Raw genomic sequence first — 20384 nt, 5'->3', positions numbered from 1 at the left:
GCATGTGCACCCGTGCGCCAGAGACATAGACTTTGCCTGCATTCCAGTACTCGACAGGAATTATTTTTGGAATTATCTGCTGGTGGTTTGGGATAATCTTTTCTCTGCAAGGCTAGATCTAGAACTGGCTTCCAGAGCCTCGGGGTGGGTCAGAGTCTCCTTCACTACGTGGCACACCCTAAGAGCTCAAAAGGAAGTAGTCAGCCGAGAGAATGAATGAATGAAAATTATTGAGGATCACAATCCAGCTCAAGTCCTGCAACAAGAAACCAGCCAGGAGCCAGGGCCAGAACACCAACACTGATGGAACACCTAGGAGTACTCAGGCGCTGTGCTAGGGGCTCATTTTTCCATTTCAGAGATGAGGAAATCGAGGCTCAGCAGGAAATGATCATCCAAAGGGTAGAACTGGCAAGCAGCATGTTTGCCTCCGGAGGCCTGCTTCTCTCTCAGACACCATGAAGCTTAGAATATGCAGTGAGGTCAACACACCCTTACTGAGCTTCTGCTCTGGGCAGGACTGTGTGCCGGGCAGTGGGGGGCCAGATGGTGGGCAATGACAAAGAGGAGAGATAGTCCTGTCCTCTGAGTCCCTGAGTGGAGGAATATGCCACCTACGTAACTCTCTGGTCATAAGGCAGACAGTGGGGGGGTGGGGGGTGGGCACCGCTGTCTCCTTCCAAGCAAAAGTGTTTAGCTAAGGCCCTCAGCCTTAATTCTGGATTGGGCAGGCAGATGGAAGGAGGAAGAGGAGGGCCCTTGAGCCGAAACCTAGCTTGGCCAACACAAGTGTCAGCGGAGGGGAGTCCCTTGAACAAAGGAGGCCATTGGCCTCTGGGGGGAGCCCAGGAAGGACTCATCAAAAGCCAGCCCCATCGAACTGGGCTCCTCTGGGTGCCCACCCTTGGGCTCCTCAGCCAGCTGGGCAGCCAGGGAGTCCCCACTGTTGATGGACATACCCCATACAGTGTGCATGTTCACCCACGCCATGGACCCAAGTCCACTCTCACACACACACACACACACACACACACACCATGCCTCCAGGGGCACACCTTCACATTTGCCTCTCCCACCTTGGATATTTGTCTGGAGCCTCAGCAGGACCCTAAGGATGGACACATGGTGCAGAAACACACCCCAGGGGCTGATGTCTTTGTTGGTTCTGTGAGGTGGGTCCAGCAGGACCTCCGCCTTCCCTAGCCCACTCCGTAGTCTACCCCTTCCCATTCAGCAGTTGTCCTCCCCCCAACACACACACACTTGTTTGGGTCCTTTGTTTTCCACCCTGGCCAAATCCCCAAGGCTTCTTCGGTCATTAACCTCCTGCTTTAATTAGCTTACTGGAGAAGAAAGTGGGAAACAGGACAAATTCAGGGGTGGGTATCAAGGGGGAATCTCATTTCAATGGGGATGGGAAGGCTCAGACGAGCTGGTGACAAAAATGCCTGGCACACAATAAGTCCTATGCAACTGTTTGCTGTTTCTATCAAGGTGAAAAACAGTCATCTGGTCCACAGAGCAGGAGCCCGCGCCCAGCTGGGGAGAGCTCCGTAATTCCCAGGGGCACAGGTCCACCAATCCATGTCTCTGGGGCAGCAGGAGAGGGCACAAGAGCCCATCTCTCCGCTTCCTCTCCCACTCAAGCCATAAAGCTTGTTGTCAATGTTGTGTTAAATCTCCAGTGCGGGGGGGGGGGGGGGCGGCACCCCTGCCCCGCTCTGGGGTCCTCCGGGGGTTCCTTGCCATGGCTCCCTTCCCTCTAGATGTCCTGCTGAGTGGGAGCAAAAGTCCTGCAGTGTGCCAAGCCCTTGTGAGATCCTCCACTCTGGCCCCCACTCTCCCATGGGTGTCCACATCCACTCTTTCCAAGAAGCGACTTAGGGAACTGGGCTTCAAAGCTGAGCCCCCACAGCCTCACAGTGCCAGCTCTGTGAGGTCATCTCATGTTTCCTGCCTCCAGGCACTTTACCTCACAAACCAGTTCAGATTTTGGGTTTCCAAGGCACTCCAGAAAAGGACACCTTACTACTGTGGCTCACCCACCCATTCTTATAAAATTATTTTGGGAAGTTCTTAAAGCCCACCCTCAAGGCCTCAAGCTGCAGTGCCACCCTCTCTCCTCTTGGGAAAGGCCCAGAGATAAAAAGGGTGACAAAAGAAATGCTGGAGATACGGGGTAAGGGGAGGAGAAAAGATTGCAAGATGCTTCGACTTCCCTGAAGTCCCTCTAGAAGTACCCAACTGTCCAATTCATGCCTTAAAAACTTATTTTTACTTTCACCAAATGTCCAGAGTCCAAAGGAGCTGAATTAACGGGCTTTGCGGGGAGAGGCGGGTGAAGCCAAGTGCAATGATGGTGAAGGCCAGAGAACAAATTACCCCCAAGGCGTGTGTGGACGGCCAGGGCCTGAAGGAAGTTTGGTCCCCAGTCGACCCGGGCCCTCCTCCCTCCTCCTGTCGCTCCCCGAGATCTGGGCTCTCCCCCGAAACTGTGAAGTCACATCTTGCTTTAAGACTCCCACTGCCTCCCCGCCCGGCCCTCCACCCGCCCATCCTCCGCGGCCCGCCGGCTCCCCTGGCCGCTCGGAAGGACGAGAACTAACTCACCTCCCAGTCGGTGCAGCTCAGATCTCCGAGACTGGGGGGCGGGAGAGTATGGGGGCGGCTGGCCGCTCGGGGGAGGGAGCGGACCCCGTCTTTGGCCGGCGGGTCCCGCCCTCCAGCCCCGCAGCCCATCCTGGCCTCCACCGCGCGCACTGCCCGGCGGCGCCCGCATCGCGCTGCGGGCTTTGTCTGCTCTGTGGAGAGGGCGTCCCCGCGGCCCGCAGCCGGGACGACTCCGGGGAGGGAGGGGCGGGGAGGCAGCGCGCTGGGAGGGGGCGAGGCGGGGAGGGGGCCGCGGCCACCCAGCCGGGCGGCTCCCGCCCCCTCGCCCCCTCATTACCATAAGAAAGGGGGGACCCCGGGCAGGCCAGGACAGGGAGGGGGGTGGGGGCGAAAGCGGGCGCGGTGGTGGGGGGAGCCCGTCTGGGGAGGGGGCGCTCGGTTAGCCTTTTCCAACCCGCTCCGTTTCCGTCCCCCGCGCCCGCCCCTCGGAGAAATTAGGGACCTCGCCTTCCACCCCGCCCCCAGCTCGGCCTCGGAGCAGGGCTAGAGACCCAAGGCACGTCCCCATCCTCCGCCGGGCGCGGAGCCCGAGCCCGCACCCCCGAGGGCGGGAAACTACAACTCCCGGCATGCCCCAGGCGCCCCCGCGCCCCCCCCCCCCCGCCCGCAGTTCCATGCTGCTCCATCCAGTTCATTTAAAACAAAAGAGTTTGAGCGCTGGAAGGGGCTGGGCTCGACTGGGGGCCACTGGGCGCCGCTCCCGGACCAGGGCTCGGTGCGGGAGCCTGAGGGGGGCGTCTGGACGGCGGGGTCTAGGACCGCCCGGGTCCTAGGCGGGAGGGGTGGGGGCAGAGATCCCGCAGCCCCCCGCCCCCCGTCACCCCCGGAGCGGAGAGGAGAGCTGCTTCCTCGGTTTTGCTTCTCTTTCCCCCCACCCCCACCCCGGGGGCTGGGGCGAGGGGAGTCGGGTTACAGGGTGTTTGGGGAGGGGGGCTTAGGGGGAGGGTCTATCTTTCTATCTCGCTTTCTTCCCCCCTCCCCAGTTCTTTGTTCCCCCCTCCCCACACGCCCCCCTCCTCTCCCCTCCCCTCCTCTCCTCTTTTCCCTTCCACCACCTCTCTCCCTCTCTCCCCCAGCTTTTGTTTCGCCATGCCTAGTCTAGTGGTATCTGGAATAATGGAAAGAAATGGGGGCTTTGGAGAACTAGGATGTTTCGGGGGAAGCGCTAAGGACCGAGGGCTGCTGGAAGACGAGCGCGCCCTTCAGCTGGCTCTCGATCAACTCTGCCTCCTGGGTTTGGGGGAGCCCCCCGCCCCCACGGCGGGCGAGGACGGGGGAGGTGGGGGGGGCGGCGCCCCCGCGCAGCCAGCCGCCCCCCCGCAACCGGCCCCGCCGCCGCCGCCCGCGGCGCCCCCGGCCGCCCCGCCGGCGGCCCCCGCGGCGCAGACGCCCCAGCCCCCCACCGCCCCCAAAGGGGCCAGCGACGCCAAGCTCTGCGCTCTCTACAAAGAGGCCGAGCTGCGCCTGAAGGGCAGCAGCAACACCACCGAGTGTGTCCCCGTGCCCACCTCCGAGCACGTGGCCGAGATCGTGGGCAGGCAAGGTAAGCGGGCGCCGGGACCGCGGAGAGGGACTGGAGTGGGGGGCACCCCATCCCAGCACGGAAAGTTCATTTCCTCTCTCCTTGCCCGCCTCTGGCTCTGTCCCTTCCCTACAAAGGGGGACCCGCCCCCTACCCCGATTTCCAAGTGCCACAAAGTTCCCTGCTACCCCCAGCCGGGACTGTTCTTCAGATCCTTCCTTCCCTAGGGCTCTGCTTTTAGACAAAGAAATATCCCCTCCTAGAGAGAGGGAAAGGGAGGGGATCCTTCTCCCAATCCTGGGAGGCTGTCCGGAGGGGATGTCCACTCCTAGCCAGAAAAGCTGGTAGAATGTGCAGAGTTACTCAGAAGCCCCTGCTCCGGGATCTGTTAGTGGGTTGGGGAGGGGGCACCCCTGGGACCCCCTACAGCTGGAGTTACAGACTTTGGGGGAGACCTGGCTCCGGAAGCTAGACTGAGTATCTGTCTCTTTGTTGGGCTGAGTGCAGGAATGGAAGGGGGTGTGGCTCATGGGAGGGTCCCAGCCCAGGGGAGAGGTGGGGAGGGGGGCTGCTGGGAGGAGGGAGTCCTGTGGTCACCCACACACCAAAGTTGAACGGTGGTGGGGTTTTGGAAGGGGTGCCTCCAACGAAGTGCCACGTCCTGGCATGGACCTGTTCTCCTCCCTCTCAGGCTTTTGTTCTGGGCTGGCCACGGCCAGGGGCCAGAGGCCTGGAGAGGGGTCTCTGGTAGTGTGAGAGTAGGACAGGGCAGGAGGGGCCGTGCTGGGGGGGTGAGGAGCCTTCACGTGGAGGTTTGCTTAGAGGGCGTGTGTTTGGGTGTGTTGTTGGGGTGGGGGGTGTAGAATTAATCCAATGTAGTGTGTCTGATACCACACCCTCCTCTGCTCCAGCATCCCTGGGCGGATGGGGGTGGGTATGTTGGTGAGGGTCCAGATTGAGCAGACGGGATCTTGGGGACCCTTCCCTCTCCCAGCTTCCCAAAGGGGAGTGGGGGGGAGGGATTTGGAAATTGCAAGGGGGCTGGGCTGGGGAGGTATGGGGTGGGGGAGGAGCAGGGGAGGAGCTGTCCCACAGTGGGGAACAATAGAGAAGCTGCATTCCGGCTGGGAGTGAGGGAGGAGGCCTGCTGCTGGCCGGGGGAAAGAGGGGAGGCAAGCCGGGGGGGCCCCTACAGCACACCCCACCTCATCTACCCGAAGTGCTTGGGGGTTGGGGGCATTTTGCGGGGAGATCCAGAATGGAGGAGGGGAAGATGCCACTCCCCTGCACAGCCCTCATCCCCCTGGGGCGCTCCATCTCTTGAGATTTCTGGTTCAAAAAGTTGGATTTCCTCTTGTTGCCAGAAACTAGGGACCCAGAGCCCTGGAATTGGGTGGGGACACCGATATCTTTTCAGGGGTGTGGGGGTGGGACTTGGGAGGCCCCAGGATTTCATGGAGTCATTCTTCTGCCTCTCAGCAGGTGGGCCTGTCTCTCATACAAGTGGGGCATTTCTCCTATTTGGAGAAGAGAAGCCTCCCCCGGGTCCTTAAGTACAGGGAAGTCCGCCCTCTCATCTAACCTCCCTCCCCCGCTGCAGTGCCAACATGCCTCTTTCTGACCTCTACAAAGGTGAAGCCCGTGGTCCTCCCTCTCAGAGATGCTTCTCCAGAGTTCCATACCCCAGGATGAGGCCCACCTGTTCCGTACCTCTGGGACCCTAGCTTTTCTTCTTCTCCTGCCTGGCCTGTCTGCCTCACCCCAACCCCCACCCCCACAGATGCCCAGCTCTCTCTTAAGTTTATGGGATCCAGAACTTAGAGCCAGTCCCCAGGTGCTGACCAGGCTATATGAGCAGAAGTTGTAGGAGAGGGAATCACTGCTGCTCATTCCTCTGTGCCTCACACATAGGACAAACATTGACTGATATTAAAGCAGCAAGGATGTGGGCTTGACAACAGGTAGAACTTCTCAACTGCCAAGAGGTCTGAAGACAAAAAGGGAGGAGCAAATTCTCCTTCCTGAGGTCTCTTGAAGGTGAGGAGCACTGCTTCCAACCCACTCCATCCTCTCACCTGCCAATCTGGTGGGATTGGAGAAGAAGCCATATGGAGTGAAGCAAGGAGAGGAAGCCAGTGAGAACTTCCCTCAGGCCTGTGGCTGGAGGGCTGGGGCAGAGTCAGAAAGCTCTGACTGCTGGCCTTGGTTTGGAGGCGGGAGAGGGCCTGGGGTGGTGGGATGAGAAAGGGTACAGTGAGTACGTACCTGGAGAAGGGTGTGAATGTGTCTACATGTGCAGGGGGGCAAAAGTTGTGGGCGTGCAGAGGAATGTGCCTGCTGAGGGCCGTGGATGATGGAGGTGGGAGAGTAGTGTGTGATGGGTTAGAACACGGGCTATCCATGTGTGTGTGTGCATGCGCGTGCACCCTGGGGTTGCACCACAAATACTGTTGAGATAATGGCACCCAGTGCATCATGGCTCTTAGGTCCATGTATGTGCAAACTCACACATGTGATGTGTGGCATGTGTGCTTCGAGAAAGCTCCTGAGCCCGGCTGTGTGGGAAGCTGGTAGCAGGGAGAGGGAACGGAGGGAGGCCCAGCCGTCGGAGGTCTGCAGCCTTGAGAGATGCTGTAGCAGTGCCAGCCTCCCTGACTCCTCTCCTCCCTTCTCCGTCTTTGTCTCTCTTTGTCTCGGCTTTCCTCTTTCCCTTCCTGCCTCTCCCTGCAGTGTCCCAGCTGTAACCCACTCCTGCTTCAGAGCACCAGCGTGGGTCCCTCCCCTCGTCAGCCCCCAGCCCAGCTCAGCTGCACCCCCCTCTGGAGCCAGGGTGGTGGGAGTGTCCATGGGGGTCAGGTGCTATACCTCACACATCAGTATTTGCATCTTCATACTTCTTCCCTCTCGATACTCTAATTCTCAGACCTTTCCGGGTCTCCCACATTCTGCCAGTTTCTGCAAACTTGCTATGAATTTGGGGACTTCTGAGAGACACTAATGGGTGGAAGCCATGGGGGGTGGGTCATAGATCATACAGCAAATGGGTGTCAGGGGTCCCTGAGTAGACTGGAGGACACTCTGCATGAATGCAGGTCAAGTCAGGGTTAGGTTGTGGGGTCCAGTACTTTGGGCTTCTATGTTAAGATCAAGGTCAGTGACAGACGTTGGTGGAAGGAGGGGTGTATGATGAAGTGATCTGGAAGTTTGCGAGCCGCCAGGACCCAGTACAGAAATTGAGGTAACAGCACAAGGCTGGGAGAAGGTCATAGGTTTGAGGTAAGCGGCTTGTCTGGGAGGGTCAGTGATAATTTTCTGGCTTCAAGGAATGATTGGTTTAGGAGGGCCCTGAACGGAACCGGGGAAAGGCTGAAATCTGTGGAAATCTGTGGCTGACGTTGGGGAGATCTGAGATATGCAAGTGACTATCGTGGAGCCACCATCCAGGAGCCGGCCGCTCCTTGAGTGGGGAGCAGGGGCGGAATGGCCCCAGCGCAGACCTTTCTGGCCTGTGAGCTCCCTTCTCTCTCCCTCCCCCATCCCAGGCTGCAAGATTAAGGCTCTGCGGGCCAAGACCAACACGTACATCAAGACCCCGGTGCGAGGCGAGGAGCCCGTGTTCATGGTGACTGGGAGGCGGGAGGACGTGGCCACAGCCCGACGGGAAATCATCTCGGCAGCAGAGCACTTCTCCATGATCCGCGCCTCCCGCAACAAGTCAGGCGCTGCCTTCGGCGTGGCGCCTGCCCTGCCTGGCCAGGTGACCATTCGCGTTCGGGTGCCCTACCGCGTGGTGGGGCTGGTGGTGGGCCCCAAGGGCGCGACCATCAAGCGCATCCAGCAGCAGACCAACACGTACATCATCACGCCAAGCCGCGACCGCGACCCGGTGTTTGAGATCACGGGGGCCCCGGGGAACGTGGAGCGCGCGCGCGAGGAGATCGAGACGCACATTGCAGTGCGCACGGGCAAGATCCTCGAGTACAACAACGAGAACGACTTCCTGGCGGGGAGCCCCGAAGCCGGCCTGGACAGCCGCTACTCCGAGGCCTGGCGCGTGCACCCGCCAGGCTGCAAGCCGCTCTCCACCTTCCGCCAGAACAGTCTGGGATGCATCGGCGAGTGCGCCGTGGACTCGGGCTTCGAGGCCCCGCGTCTGGGAGAGCAGGGCAGCGACTTCGGCTACAGCGGCTACCTGTTCCCGGGCTACGGCGTGGGCAAGCAAGACGTGTACTACAGCGTGGCGGAGACCAGCCCCCCGCTCTGGGCGGGCCAGGAGAACGCCACGCCCACCTCGGTGCTCTTCTCCTCTGCCTCCTCGTCTTCGTCGTCCTCCGCCAAGGCCCGCGCCGCGCCGCCGGGGGCGCACCGCTCTCCCGCCGCCTCTGCAGGGCCGGAACTGGCCGCCCTGCCCAGACGCCCGCCCGGAGAGCCGCTACAGGGCTTCTCCAAACTGGGGGGCGGCCTGCGGAGCCCTGGCGGCGGGCGGGACTGCATGGTGTGCTTCGAGAGCGAGGTGACTGCGGCGCTGGTGCCCTGCGGACACAACCTGTTCTGCATGGAGTGTGCAGTACGCATCTGCGAGAGGACGGACCCGGAGTGTCCCGTCTGCCACATCACAGCCACGCAAGCCATCAGAATATTCTCCTAAGTCCCCTGCCCCTGGCCTCCGGGGGTCCCTCCCCAGGGGCCTGCCCTGGATCTGTTTTCCACGGGGTGGGGGTGGGGTTTGGAAATCAGTGATCGAAGGGGCAAGGTGCTTAGAGATACTCGCTCCATGGGGAGGTGGAGGGGAGGCGACGGTGGCTGGGGGGGGGTGGGCCGCCTGGAGAGCCTCTAGTTGCCCCATCCTGGAAAGGAGGGAAGGGAGCCAGGCAGGAAGTTTTACTAGAGTTACAACTCTGATACCTCAACACACCCTTCAATCTGGAAGCAGCTACGAGAAACTTTTGTTTTGCCAGAGGTGGCCGTTAAGGCGTCCTGACCCCCTCTGTCTAACCCCATCTCTGTCACACTACCCCTTCCTCTGCAGAGGGGGAATCACCATCCATATCTAGAGGTGCTCTGTCCAACCCTCCAGCCCTTGCTGGCCCTGGCCTTTGACCTCTTCACATGACCCTTTAGACCCTCCACTGAGAAATCCAGTTTGGGAATCTGCTCCTGGATTTCCAGTGGCATAAGGGTGTTGGGGCCCTTCCAGAAGTCTGCACAGATTCTCTGGGGTGGGGGGGCATGTCAATCCACAAGGGACTCAGTGTTCATCTCCCCACAGAGCTGGGTGCAGGGATCCGGAGAGTGAGCCCCTCTCTGCCCCGCCCACCCCTGCCCCCGCTCCTCACCATCTTTCCTCCTGTTGGGCTCTCTCTTCTTCCTTCTTCTCTTTCCGTCAGCTGTCCTCTTTGCTTCCCCCTGATGGCTGTGGCTCCCAGCCCTGCCCTCCTCAGTCTCTTTCCTCCCTCTCCCCCTCCCCCTGCCCCTTCTAGTGCAGCTTTGGGTTCACCACCCACCTGGGAAGACCTAGGGGAGAAGAGCATTTGGATGGACCCCTCCTTAATTCCTCTTCTAGCATCTGGAGGCCCTCCCCACTCCTCCAAAGAAACACCCTGAATTTCTTGATGGAATGTATCCCCAATCTCAGTGAAAGCTTGAGGAGGGGACAAATGCGGGGGGTACATTAAGGGTCAAACATCTGCCTCTCCCATCCTTGGGCACTGTATTTAGGGAACAGTTCTTGGGCTGGAACTTCTGGCGGTGGAATCGGAGAGTCAGGCTAGTGTGTGCTGTGCAGGGGGCAGGGAGGAGCCTGAGGCAGGTAGAGAGGCTGGTGGACCTAGGGTCTGCCCCTCCCATGCAGCTCCCACACCCAGCCGCCCCCCTCTCCGGACCTGACCTGAACCCCTATTAGCGAGCAAATCATGAAGTCTCTGTCCCCCCCATTGTGGCTGAGGAGAGAGGCTGGGTCTTCAGAGGGCGCTGGGCCACAGAACAGGCGGGATTGGGGTGCAGTATGGTCCTGTACTGCTAACAGGCCTAGCACCACCCCTCCACTGCTTCCCTAAGGCTCACTGGGGCTGCCACCAGCCTCCCACCCTCCTGGTTCCGCGGGCGGGCCGGGAGCAGGTGGGGGATGGGAGTCCCTGGGGGTCCCAGGAGATTCTTGTATATAGTGGAGTGGACTTTTCTAGCTGATCTGTGAGCACTCTTGCTTGGAAGTCCCATTCTATCTGATGGAGAGGGGGTGCAGGGATGGAGGTTCGGAGGGGGATTTCCTCCTCTCCTTCCTCCTGTTGTGAATTCACCCACCTCTCCTCGGCCTACCCCTCCACACCACCAGCCAGGGAGGGGAGAGGAAGGAGGTCACAGTCAGGAAAGTGGCCTGTGACAACTTCCCTCCTTCCCGCCAATGTGAGCCATCCTGAGATGTCTGTACAATAGAAACCAAACCAAATGGGCGCCCTCCGGTCGCTGAGGGGGGTGGGGAGGGGGGTGGGAAGAAGGGATGTCTGTCTGTCGATCCCCCTCCCCCTCTCCACTTCTTACCCACAAAGGCAGAAGACTGTTACGCTAGGGGGCTCAGAAAATTCAGTCCCACCCTTACGAATCGAATCGAGCCAAACCTAGAAACCAACGCAAAACACACATAGTGAAAGACAAAACAGAGGAGAGAAAGAGCGTGAGAGGGAGCGAGATAGGCGACCAACACAGAGGAGACAAAACAAAAATAGCAAAAAAAAAAAAAAAAAAGCAGTTCTTTATAATTTAATATTCTATTTTAATAAAGGCGTTTATTACCGTATAAATGTAGCAAAGAACCTGGGCTAATATGAAAAAAAAAGACTTTTTATTAGGTAATTTATTATATGAAAAGGATATTTTATTTTATGATAAAGTGATCCTTAAAAAAAATAAAAAAACTTTAGAAGGTTTAGAATATATGTAGGGAGAGAAGAAGAAAAAAATACATTTGTATTCAGAGTTAAATCTTAAAAAAAAAAAGTGTTTTTAATATATGTTCGGGTTTACGTTCCTTTTTTCCCCCACTTTTTTTTGGGGAGGAATGTCATTTGCTTTTCGTGGGGAGCATCCTGGGATGTGTGGTGGAGACAGGGGGGCTGGGGGAACCTGGTCCCTCTGGGGCCCGCTAGTAGATTGGATTTCACTCCATGGGCCCCCTCCCCGCTCCCCTCCCCCTCGGGGGAGCCGGCAGAGCCAAACAAAGAAAGGGATTAAGGAGAAAGGAAGACGCTTGGACTGAGGATCCTGGGCTGCCCCCCCTTCCCCTGCCCTGTCCCAGGGGCAAGTGAGGAGGGGAAGTCCAGAACTGAGGCCTAGAGGCCTGTGGGAACCCTCAGAGAGGTGCGAGAAATAGTTTTGTTTTGTTTTGTTTTGTTTAACCAAAAATGAGAGAGAGAAAGAGAAGAAAAAGAAAGACCGAGGGGTTTAAAAGAAAAAATACTACAAAATAATAATTATTAATAATAATAATAATTCAAATTTATTTCATATAATCCTAGAGAAAAAGAAAGAATTACTAGTTACTTAGTAGACGATATTCAGATAGCTTAAAGTTTAGTAGCATCGAGGGCCCCTGGGTCCAGTAGAATGTATAAAAGTTGTAACGAAAAGGAAAGTAGATGAGGGAAGCGGTCAAGTCCACCCTGCATGTGAGGAATCCCCCCCCCCCCCCAACGTCTCCAGGTACCAGGGTGGGAGCAGGATGCTAGTTCGGGTCGGACCTTCCAGTCTGCTGGGGTCGATTCTGAGAATCCTTGGATTTTTGAATTGTAGGACAAATAGATGAGGGGCTCGGTCCCCAGGGTCTTTGAAAGATGGACACTGATCATTTCAGCCGCACAGGAGCTGGATGGGGCCAGCAGAGAGAGTGAGTGTGGGTGCCTGCACCCCTGTGCCTGGGGGCCACCACCCTGTCCAGCCCTGGTTTCTGCAGAGCAGTCTTTACTCCAAAATGCTGTGTCCTCTTGGGGCTCTCTGGGACGGTGGAGGCTGCTCAGTTCAGACCCTCCGGGGCCTACTTCTCCCAGGCCCCAGGGAAGTTCTCCTTGAAGTGTGACCTTAATCCACCCCAGCACGGATTGATTCAAGAGCCTGGTGGGTCATTGTAGAAACAGACACGCACATACTTCCCACTTCCTCAGAGCTTCAAGAGGACTGAGGGGATCAGTCCCCTGTCCTTGTTCCCACCCATTTGGGCCTTTTGGCCTCTGCAGCAGTGGTGAGGTAACAAAGATAATGGCTCTTTAAAGCATGACTGTGCTCTCCGGGTTGCTTTATTGTTTCATAGAAGTTAGACTCCAAGAAGGACTTCCCACCCACCAGGTACCGCGGAGATGCTATCCTTGGAGGCCTGGGAGAACAGGGCCCCCAGCGATATGAAGGCAGGGGCAGGGCAGCAGGGACTTTGGGGGACCCTGCCCCTAACCCTGTGTTTCAGTCCATTTCAACCTGTAACTGTCTGGGTCGGGGCCACCCATGTGCCCTGGCCTGAGGGCACTTGTCACCCTTCCCTCAGAAAACTAGGGAGCTTGGCTTTTGCATGTGAGGAATCAACTAATGTTTTTTAGCACTTGCCTTCAACTGGCCCTGGCTCAGGGCGGGTGCTCCCTGGTGGGGATGCGGGATGCGGGATGCGGGATGGGATGTGGAGCAGGCCTGTTCCACCACACCTGAGACTCCGTCCTGTGCCCCTCCATGGCCCTAGGCCCCAAACACATCTCCCTCTTCCTGATTTACTCTTCTCACCCCACCTAGGGAGATCCCCCCCCCTGCTCTTTTTGTCCTAGAAACCCCGCTAGTTTGGGAAGGTAGAGTCTGGGGGGGGGGGACTTCCCCTTCCTGCTGGAGGGTGCGGGTGGGGTAGGGTGGGAGGGAGACGGCCCTGGGGCAGGGGGATGGTCTCTCCACTGTAGAAAGTAGAGTAGGATTGTGGTCAGACTTAATTTGAGGCATCTAGTGAAGATACACACAAATCCATCAAGGAAAAAGTTTTCAAAAGCAAAATAAAGGCGGGAAACAAAACGGACCCATGAATAATCGAGTCAAAGTGATGTTGCACAAAATGCAAAGAAACCAAGAAGGGGGAGGGTTAATGTATTAAATGTGCTATTAAGAACTTAATTTTATTAAAAGTATTATTAATTAAGGCTCTAGCCTCTCTGTGCACACGCTGGTCTGAGCCCTGGCAGGTGGGGCAGAGAGGGGGCCCCTGGGGAATTGCAGCTGGGGGGGGGGGGTTTTCTCCAGGGTGACATGGGCCCCCCACCCCAGGCAGGACCCTGTGCTCACACCTGTTCTCCACAGCTCCCTTCCTTCCTGAGTCTCCAGCTGTCCAATTCCCTCCCTTTTCTCCCCAGGTACTACCTTCTCTTGTTGGGGGCAGGAGGTTGCAGGATGTCCTGCAGCAGTGGGGAAGGCCAGGCGGGCCAAGGGGGACCCTGCCTGGACAGCGGGCTCCACAGCAGAGTGCTGCTCCCCCCCCCCCCCCGCCCATTCGTTCCACTGGACAGTCCCTCCCTACATTCCATGCCTCCTTCCTCAGGGCTCAGGCAGCACCCTGGCTAGGAGGCTTGGACCTTCTACCTCCTGGGTACATGCGCACAGGGCTGGCCCTGACCCCCCCATCTCCAACACCTTCCCCAGCCTCCTTCCCTCACCGCTGGCATTGGAGTGACCTCAGTTCTTGGCACCAGGGCCCTGGGCACCAGATGGTGCCTGCCCGGTGATTTCCTTTGTCTCTCCTTGCAGATCCCCCCTCCCATGTTCTCCCTCCCCCACCTGCCCTGGGGGCTGGCAGAGGGAAGGGTGGGCACGCACCCCCCCCTTGGCACCGTCCCCAGACCACAGGGCTCCAGAGGCAGCTGGCCCTGGGAGGTGGTGGGTGTTGGGGGGAGGATGGAGGTGGTGGGGAATAGGAACTCGGAGGGGCCAGAGGTGAAGGGAGGCATGTAGGAGAACCAGCAGGATGGCCAGACATTGGTACAAAACACAGCTTTATTTGAAGGCCAAATCTGGGGCGGGCGGGGGGGGGGGAGCAGGTAATAGAAATGAGGGGGTTTGCAGGGAACATGAAGATAGAGCTCTGTGGGGCAGTGAGCAGGGAGCCAGTGTCTCTGACATCTGGAACCACAGAGCAGGAAAGGGTCCTGGGGCTGGGGTGGTGATGGGGCACCGGAAGCCAGTGGGGGCAGGGTTGGTGCTTGCCGGGGTCAGAGGCTGATGCAACAGGCCCTCTTCTGACCAGCGCCTGGTTCCTGCCCAGCCTGGGCACTGCCCAGAGCAATGGCATTGGTCCGGGTGCTGTTCTGCCTCTGCTTCGACACTTTGGTGAAGATCTCTGAGGGGGTGGAGGGCAGTGGCAGGGTCAGAAGCCTGAGAGCCCACGCTCCCCATACACACAGGACACTGCCTCGCTAAGCACAGGGTGTGACCACACTTGAAGGAGCTTTTGCTGGAAGGAAGAGGAGTTTGGGCACCTGCATCCCTTCTATTTACCTGGGTGGAGAAGGGTTAACACTCAGCTCCCTGGGAGGGATGGCCTTCTTGTTCCTTCCTCAGGCCTCACGCTTGGGGAGGGGTGCCCTACAGAGGCTTTGACGAGGGACTGGGGGCCCATGGATGGGCTGAAGAATCATCTAGGGTGCACAAGGGCTGGGTGTCTGCATTCCTATCACTGCCCACAGAGGCCTCGGGGATGGAATGGAGGTGCCAAATGGGAGGCAGGGGTTCTAACCTTTGAGGACTGTCTCGAAGGCCAGCTCTACATTGGTGGAATCCAGGGCCGAGGTCTCCAGGAATAGCAGCCCATTGTTTTCTGGCAGGAAAGGAAACACAATAATAATAACATTTACCTAATGTTTACTATGTGTTCACGCCTTGGTGTGTGTGGCTCACTTCATGTTTGAAACCACCTGTGAGGCAGCTTTGACCAAGAAGGCTTTTATACACGAGAGGAAGCTGAAGCACAGAGATTGAACAAAGGACTTGGGGCTGGCCAGGAGATGTGAGGCTGCACCACTGGACACCAGGGCCTGCATGCTTAGCCACTGCATCTTGCTGCTCTGACCCCAGAGGCCTCCTAGGAAAAGCATGACTGGAGACAGTTGTGGGGAGCGCACCTGCCACACTGCGGATCTCTTAGTCAACCACAAATAATTGCCCATAGAGACGATCTTAGGGCAAGTGGCAGGACATAACGAGGGACACAGGGTGACCGAAAGGAAAGGCCGGGAGCTCTAAGGAGAAGGTGAAGGCGGTAGGGGGTCCCACGGAGGATGTCCAGGCTGGGGTCCTAGGGTGGGAGCAGGGGCTGGGGTGGGGGAAGTTACACAGTTCAGATGCGGGGGGAAGGTTGGGGAGGACTGGGGGGGGGCTCTCACCTGCAAACATCCGGGCCTCTTCAGTGGGCACCTCCCGGGCCTGGTGGAGGTCACTCTTGTTGCCCACGAGCATGACAACGATAGTGGCCTCAGCATGGTCGTATAGCTCCTTCAGCCAGCGTTCCACCACGGCGTAGGTCTGGTGCTTCGTTAGGTCAAAAACCAGCAGGGCACCCACCGCACCACGGTAGTACCTGGGGTTGGGGTGGAGCGGGCGACTGAGGCAAGGTGAGAGAAGAGCCCTTGAGCCAAAACATCACAGATGAGCACCAGGGATGGAGAGATATGAACGCTGGGGTCCAGGGACCCAGATTGGGTCAGGGCAACTCAGGGCTCTGACCCCGATGCTGAGCCCTCTAGGGCTACTGGTACTGGAGACTCAGAGCATCCCCCTCCTTCTCTGGCTCCCTCCTGCCTTTCTAGCCATGGCTCCCTTAGGTGCTTTGCTCTGAAGTTAGCCCTCCCTGTCCACCCATGCGCACCTGAGCCCCAATTAACACAGCCCCCTAGGGGCACACCTTCGGTGGGCTCATCCTCACATGGTTCCTGTGCCATGGTACCCTCTTCTGTCCTGTGGCCATCTCCCTAGAACTAGCTGAATGTCCACCCCATGTGGCAGTCCCTGAGCCGACCATCTGAGACGTCCCTGCAAGCATCCAGTCTCACTCCCGGAGGTACTTGGGGCTCCTTCACATTGTGATAACTCATTCTTCCCATTTTAGCAACATGTCAGCTGAGGCTCAGAAGCACTTGGTGACCAGTCTGGGAGCCATGAGTGTGTGTTTGACCGAAGCCTTGGGCTCCTGCTTGCTGTTCCTCAGCAGGTGCTGTCCCCAATCACACACACAGACCACCATCCTCACACATGGCCTGACGCTCCCTGGGAATTGTTCTGCATGGCCATCAGGAGGCAGAAAGTCCTCTGTCCCCTCTGAGTGTTTGTAAGATGCTGCTGAGGGGTCCAGCCCCCACCAGGTTCATGGGGAAATGGCAAAGGATGCTGAGCACAAAGCAGAAGTGAGGGCCCTCTTGGTCCCACAACCTACCCTATCCACAATCCTCCCTGACTTCAACTGCTTGAGCCCCAGGTTTTTGTATTAAGCAGGGATTAATTACAGCATCTTGGTCCCGTGGCACTTAGAAGGTGCCTCGTGCCTCCTAGGACATGTAGCAGAGGCTCAAGAAGTGGTCCAGCAGCTGCTGCTTTCCACCCTAGCAGTTGGTATCACTGGGTCTTGCCTCAGCCTGTGTGGTTTACAGCACCTGGGGCTCACAGGGGCCATGGAGCCCTGGGATCCCCTCAGGGAGACCATGGCCCCATGGCCTCTCCTCCAGGGACACCCCCTAATCCCCCCCAGCGCCCCCTGGCTCCAGGCTCACGCGGAGGTGATGGCTCGGTACCGCTCCAGGCCAGCTGTGTCCCAGATCTGAGCCTTAATGGCGGCCGTGCCCAGCATGACCGTGCGGGTAGAGAACTCGACCCCAATGGTGGTACGGCTGTCGTGGCTGAACTCGTTGCGTGTGAACCGGGACAGCAGGTTGGTCTTCCCCACGCCTGACTCGCCGATCAGCACCACTGCAAGAGTGGAGACACAGGGCTGAGCTCGGAGTCTGCCCATCAGGAAAGGGAGCTGAGCCCAGGAAACTGAGGGGGGAGCCAGCCAGAAATTTCCAGACCTCCCAGGTGAAGGGCCAAGAGTTTGGGCTGCAGGCCTAGAAGGGTTCTTGGTCTGGTCTGTGGGGATGTGGCTACAGTCAGTCTGCATTTCCGGTGGTGGGGTGCCAGTATTCAGGGGCTATGAAGTTGGCAGGGCGCATGGAAGTGGACAGGGATGTAGGAGGTCTGGGGAGGGCACACGTTTCCCAACTAGGCAGTGTGACATTGTTGTGCCTGCTTGTGGCGAGCTGGGAGGACCTCAAGGTTCGGCACGTGTGCTGGAAGCCACTGTGCCAACACAAACGTGGGGGGGAAGCACGTTTGGCAGGTGACACATCGTGGGAGGGAGGGAAGCACTGGGGGTGTGCAAGAAGTTAGGATACAGTTGTCCCCAAGGAGGCACACAGTTAAGAACACGGGATGGGTGTCGGACAGGCCTATCCTGACATTCTTTTTCGTATGAAAAATGGCAGTAACAACACTATTTCACGGATTGTTGAGAAGTAAATGAGATACTGCCCCGGCTGTAGTGAGTGTAGAAGACTGTCACCATCAAGATTGCTCTGGGCAGGCTGGTGCTTTCATTGTCAGGTTTCCAGGGACCCGGATCCACCAGAGGGGCACTCAAAGAGCTTCTGGGCTGGTGGGCAACGTCCAGGGCCCAGCTGTCCTCACCACGGGTGAGCTGGGGGCTGCAGCAGGGCAATGGGGGCTGATGCAAGTACAACCAATAAGCTGTATGACGCTGAGTGAACGTCCAGGATGACAGGACAACTCCCAGGGTGGTTCTGGAAAAGTAGGCTGGTGCCCTGGGAGCCACATGTTCTAGGCTCTGGTCCCCACTCAGTCTCTCACTAGCTGGTGACCTTGAACATGTGGCTCAGCTTTTCAAGGTTCCAGTTTCCTTGTTTGTAAAATCTATAAAGCCCCCTGGAACTTGTGCAGGGCAGGAATGAATGGAGAGCAGGTGGGTGTGGGTGTGCATCCTGCCTCCCCGCGCTGGGAACTTCATCCCACCTCACCTCTGCCAGTGGGTGGGCTTCTAGCCCTGCCATCAGGCCCAAAATATGCTAAGACTTGGGTTTGAGTACTGACTTTTAGTGACCATTTGTCAGCCACTTGCTGTCAGTAAAAGGGAGACAGTAGGTGTTGATTGAGTACCTACTATGTGCAGGCACCATCCTGAAAGCCTTACACGAACTGACTCATTTAACCCCCAGCACAGCACCACAAGGCACGTACCACGGTCACGGTCATCCCATTTTTACAGCTGAGGAAAAGCAGGCACTTGGGGGAGTAGCAGCCGGCCTCAGACAGAGTGTGCTGCCCCTATCTGTGCTGAGGAAGGTGGAGCCTGTGGCCACGGGAGCACCACCAGCAGCCAGACTCTAGCGGCCAGCTCCCTCTGCCCCTGCCCTGGTGCACAGAGCTGCCTCGGCAGAGACCGTCCCTCTCAGGGTGGCCTGCTTCCAGCACTGCCCTTGGCTGAGGCTCTGTGACCCTGTGCAGCAGTTTGGTTTCTCTCCATTTCCTCTCCCTTCCTTTCACTGGTGCTGAGCCAGATGAGACTCCTTATGTTCCAAACTTAGTGTCTGCTTCTGGAGACCCCAACCTGCACGACTAATAGTGGACAGAGCTGGGATGGGAGCGGGGAGTCTGGCTCCTGACCACAATGCTTGCAAAGCGAGAGATACACTTTGGGGTTGTTCTGGTGACTAATGACTCAGGAAAGGGCAGTCACCAGTAGCAGCACAGCCCCAGTTTCCCCTTCCTGGGAGGGAGGGCTGAGCACAGGTGCCCCAACCGGAGTGGCTTGAGTTCTAGCCCCAGTGAGGGTGGGGCTTAGGCCAGGAGAGGCAGCGGGGTGGGGTGGCTGGACAGGGACTCACAGCTCTGCCAGTCCACCCCACCCAGAAGGAGCTGTGGAGGTGGGGGTGCTTGGGGGCTGGGGTCTACTGGGGTCCAACGCAGGGCCGAGGGAAAGGAGCAGGAGAGATGCATGCATACTTCCAGTGTCAGTCAAGTTGACCCTGCGCCCAATATCTGGGCCCAAAGAGGCTGCCAAGGGACAGCAGACAAGGCCCTAATCTTCGGATTCCTCCAAGTTCTATTAGATCCTGTGCTCCATCTAAGCTATCTTCCCTGTCCTCACTGCAAAAGGGACAGAGCTCTCCTTTCTCTTCTTTCCTGCATGTCCACTGAGAAACAAGACTTTCTTCCTTTCAAGGCTATGCCCCCTCTTCTCAGGAGGGAAGTCCTCTCTGAAGTCTGACCTCAATCTCTTGTGCTGCAGTGGTTAACAGTTCCTAGGGACATGGCTTCCTTTGCGAATGGAGCAGAGGAGCCTAACTTGGCCCCACCCAGGACTGATCAACAGCATTATCTGCAGAAGCAAAGCATTCGAAGCAGCAGCTCCAGGACTTTTGCCCCAGTAACCAGACCCTCCCCCACTCCCTGCAGCTTCCTTTCTACTCCAAAGGAATGAGGAGCCCTGAGAGGGTCCTGGTACCAGGTAAAAAGAGGAGGGGCACTCTGACTCAGTCAGTCTCTCTCTTTACAGACCCCAACTCACCCTTGAAGACAAAGTTATAATCTTCCTCGGTTCTGTTCCCCATCCTGGCTCTGCATGGAGGGTATAAGTGGCTTCGGAGGCAGGGGAGACACGTCTCAATGCCCTCAACCCTCAGCTCTCCAGAGACCCGGATCTGCTGCTCCACTCATTGGGGGTAAAGAAACCTCCGCAGGCTGTCTGTGGGCTTGAGGGCCGACTAGAGGCTAGGCAGGGCCTGGGAGGCTCAGCTCTGGCAGGTGGGGGTGCTGCAAGGAAGCCAAGAGAACGGAAGCTGAGAACAGGAAGAGCAGGCAGCAGAGACCTGGGGCCCAGGTGGGTGGAGAGAGGATGACGTCAGACAGGTTAGGCAGGTTGGGTGTCTGCTCTCAGCCGGTGCTCCCACGGTGGCCTGGCGGGCTGGGACAGGGAGGGGGGGCAGAAAGGATGACAGCGGGGGTGGGGGGAGCTGGGACAGGCCCAGGAGGACCTTCAGAGAGCCAGCTCTGGACTAACTGCATGGTGCTAGGGCTCCTGGGACCAGGGACCTACCTGAGCAGCCACCAGTGAGAAACAGCCTGTCAGGGAGCAGAAACC

The 20384-nt window shown here is 58.0% G+C and overlaps 2 protein-coding genes and 1 long non-coding RNA gene across 6 annotated transcripts; 2 read left to right on the top strand and 1 right to left on the bottom strand.

Annotated features, from left to right (window-relative positions):
* The first annotated feature begins 2008 nt into the window (after positions 1–2008).
* Positions 2009–2511, top strand: LOC144315853 (uncharacterized). Its single transcript, XR_013381591.1, has 2 exons — positions 2009–2179; positions 2296–2511. It is a non-coding gene; the product is annotated as an uncharacterized LOC144315853 (long non-coding RNA).
* Positions 2512–3304: 793 nt separating this feature from the next.
* On the top strand, positions 3305–10989 carry MEX3A (mex-3 RNA binding family member A). The gene is made up of 2 exons (XM_077901065.1): positions 3305–4213; positions 7735–10989. Exons 1-2 carry the CDS (start codon positions 3760–3762, stop codon positions 8838–8840), a joined length of 1560 nt encoding a protein of 519 aa, XP_077757191.1. The 5' UTR covers positions 3305–3759; the 3' UTR covers positions 8841–10989.
* Positions 10990–14179: 3190 nt separating this feature from the next.
* On the bottom strand, positions 14180–20111 carry RAB25 (RAB25, member RAS oncogene family). 4 transcript variants are annotated; one of them, XM_077901057.1, is made up of 5 exons: positions 19812–20110; positions 16963–17158; positions 15583–15824; positions 14937–15017; positions 14180–14540 (listed from the first exon to the last, which is right to left on the bottom strand). In XM_077901057.1, exons 1-5 carry the CDS (start codon positions 19852–19854, stop codon positions 14413–14415), a joined length of 690 nt encoding a protein of 229 aa, XP_077757183.1. In that variant the 5' UTR covers positions 19855–20110; the 3' UTR covers positions 14180–14412. The 4 variants fall into 4 exon arrangements, with proteins under 4 accessions (XP_077757183.1, XP_077757184.1, XP_077757185.1 ...); XM_077901058.1 differs by having other exon boundaries at positions 15583–15800; positions 19812–20109; XM_077901059.1 differs by having other exon boundaries at positions 15583–15776; positions 19812–20106.
* Between the last annotated feature and the right edge of the window lie 273 nt (positions 20112–20384).

Source organism: Canis aureus, chromosome 6 (genome assembly GCF_053574225.1).
Source record: "Canis aureus isolate CA01 chromosome 6, VMU_Caureus_v.1.0, whole genome shotgun sequence".
In the NCBI taxonomy this organism is placed as follows: domain Eukaryota; kingdom Metazoa; phylum Chordata; class Mammalia; order Carnivora; family Canidae; genus Canis; species Canis aureus.
Note: the sequence above shows the minus strand (reverse complement) of the source record. Positions and strands in the feature narration are given on the sequence as shown.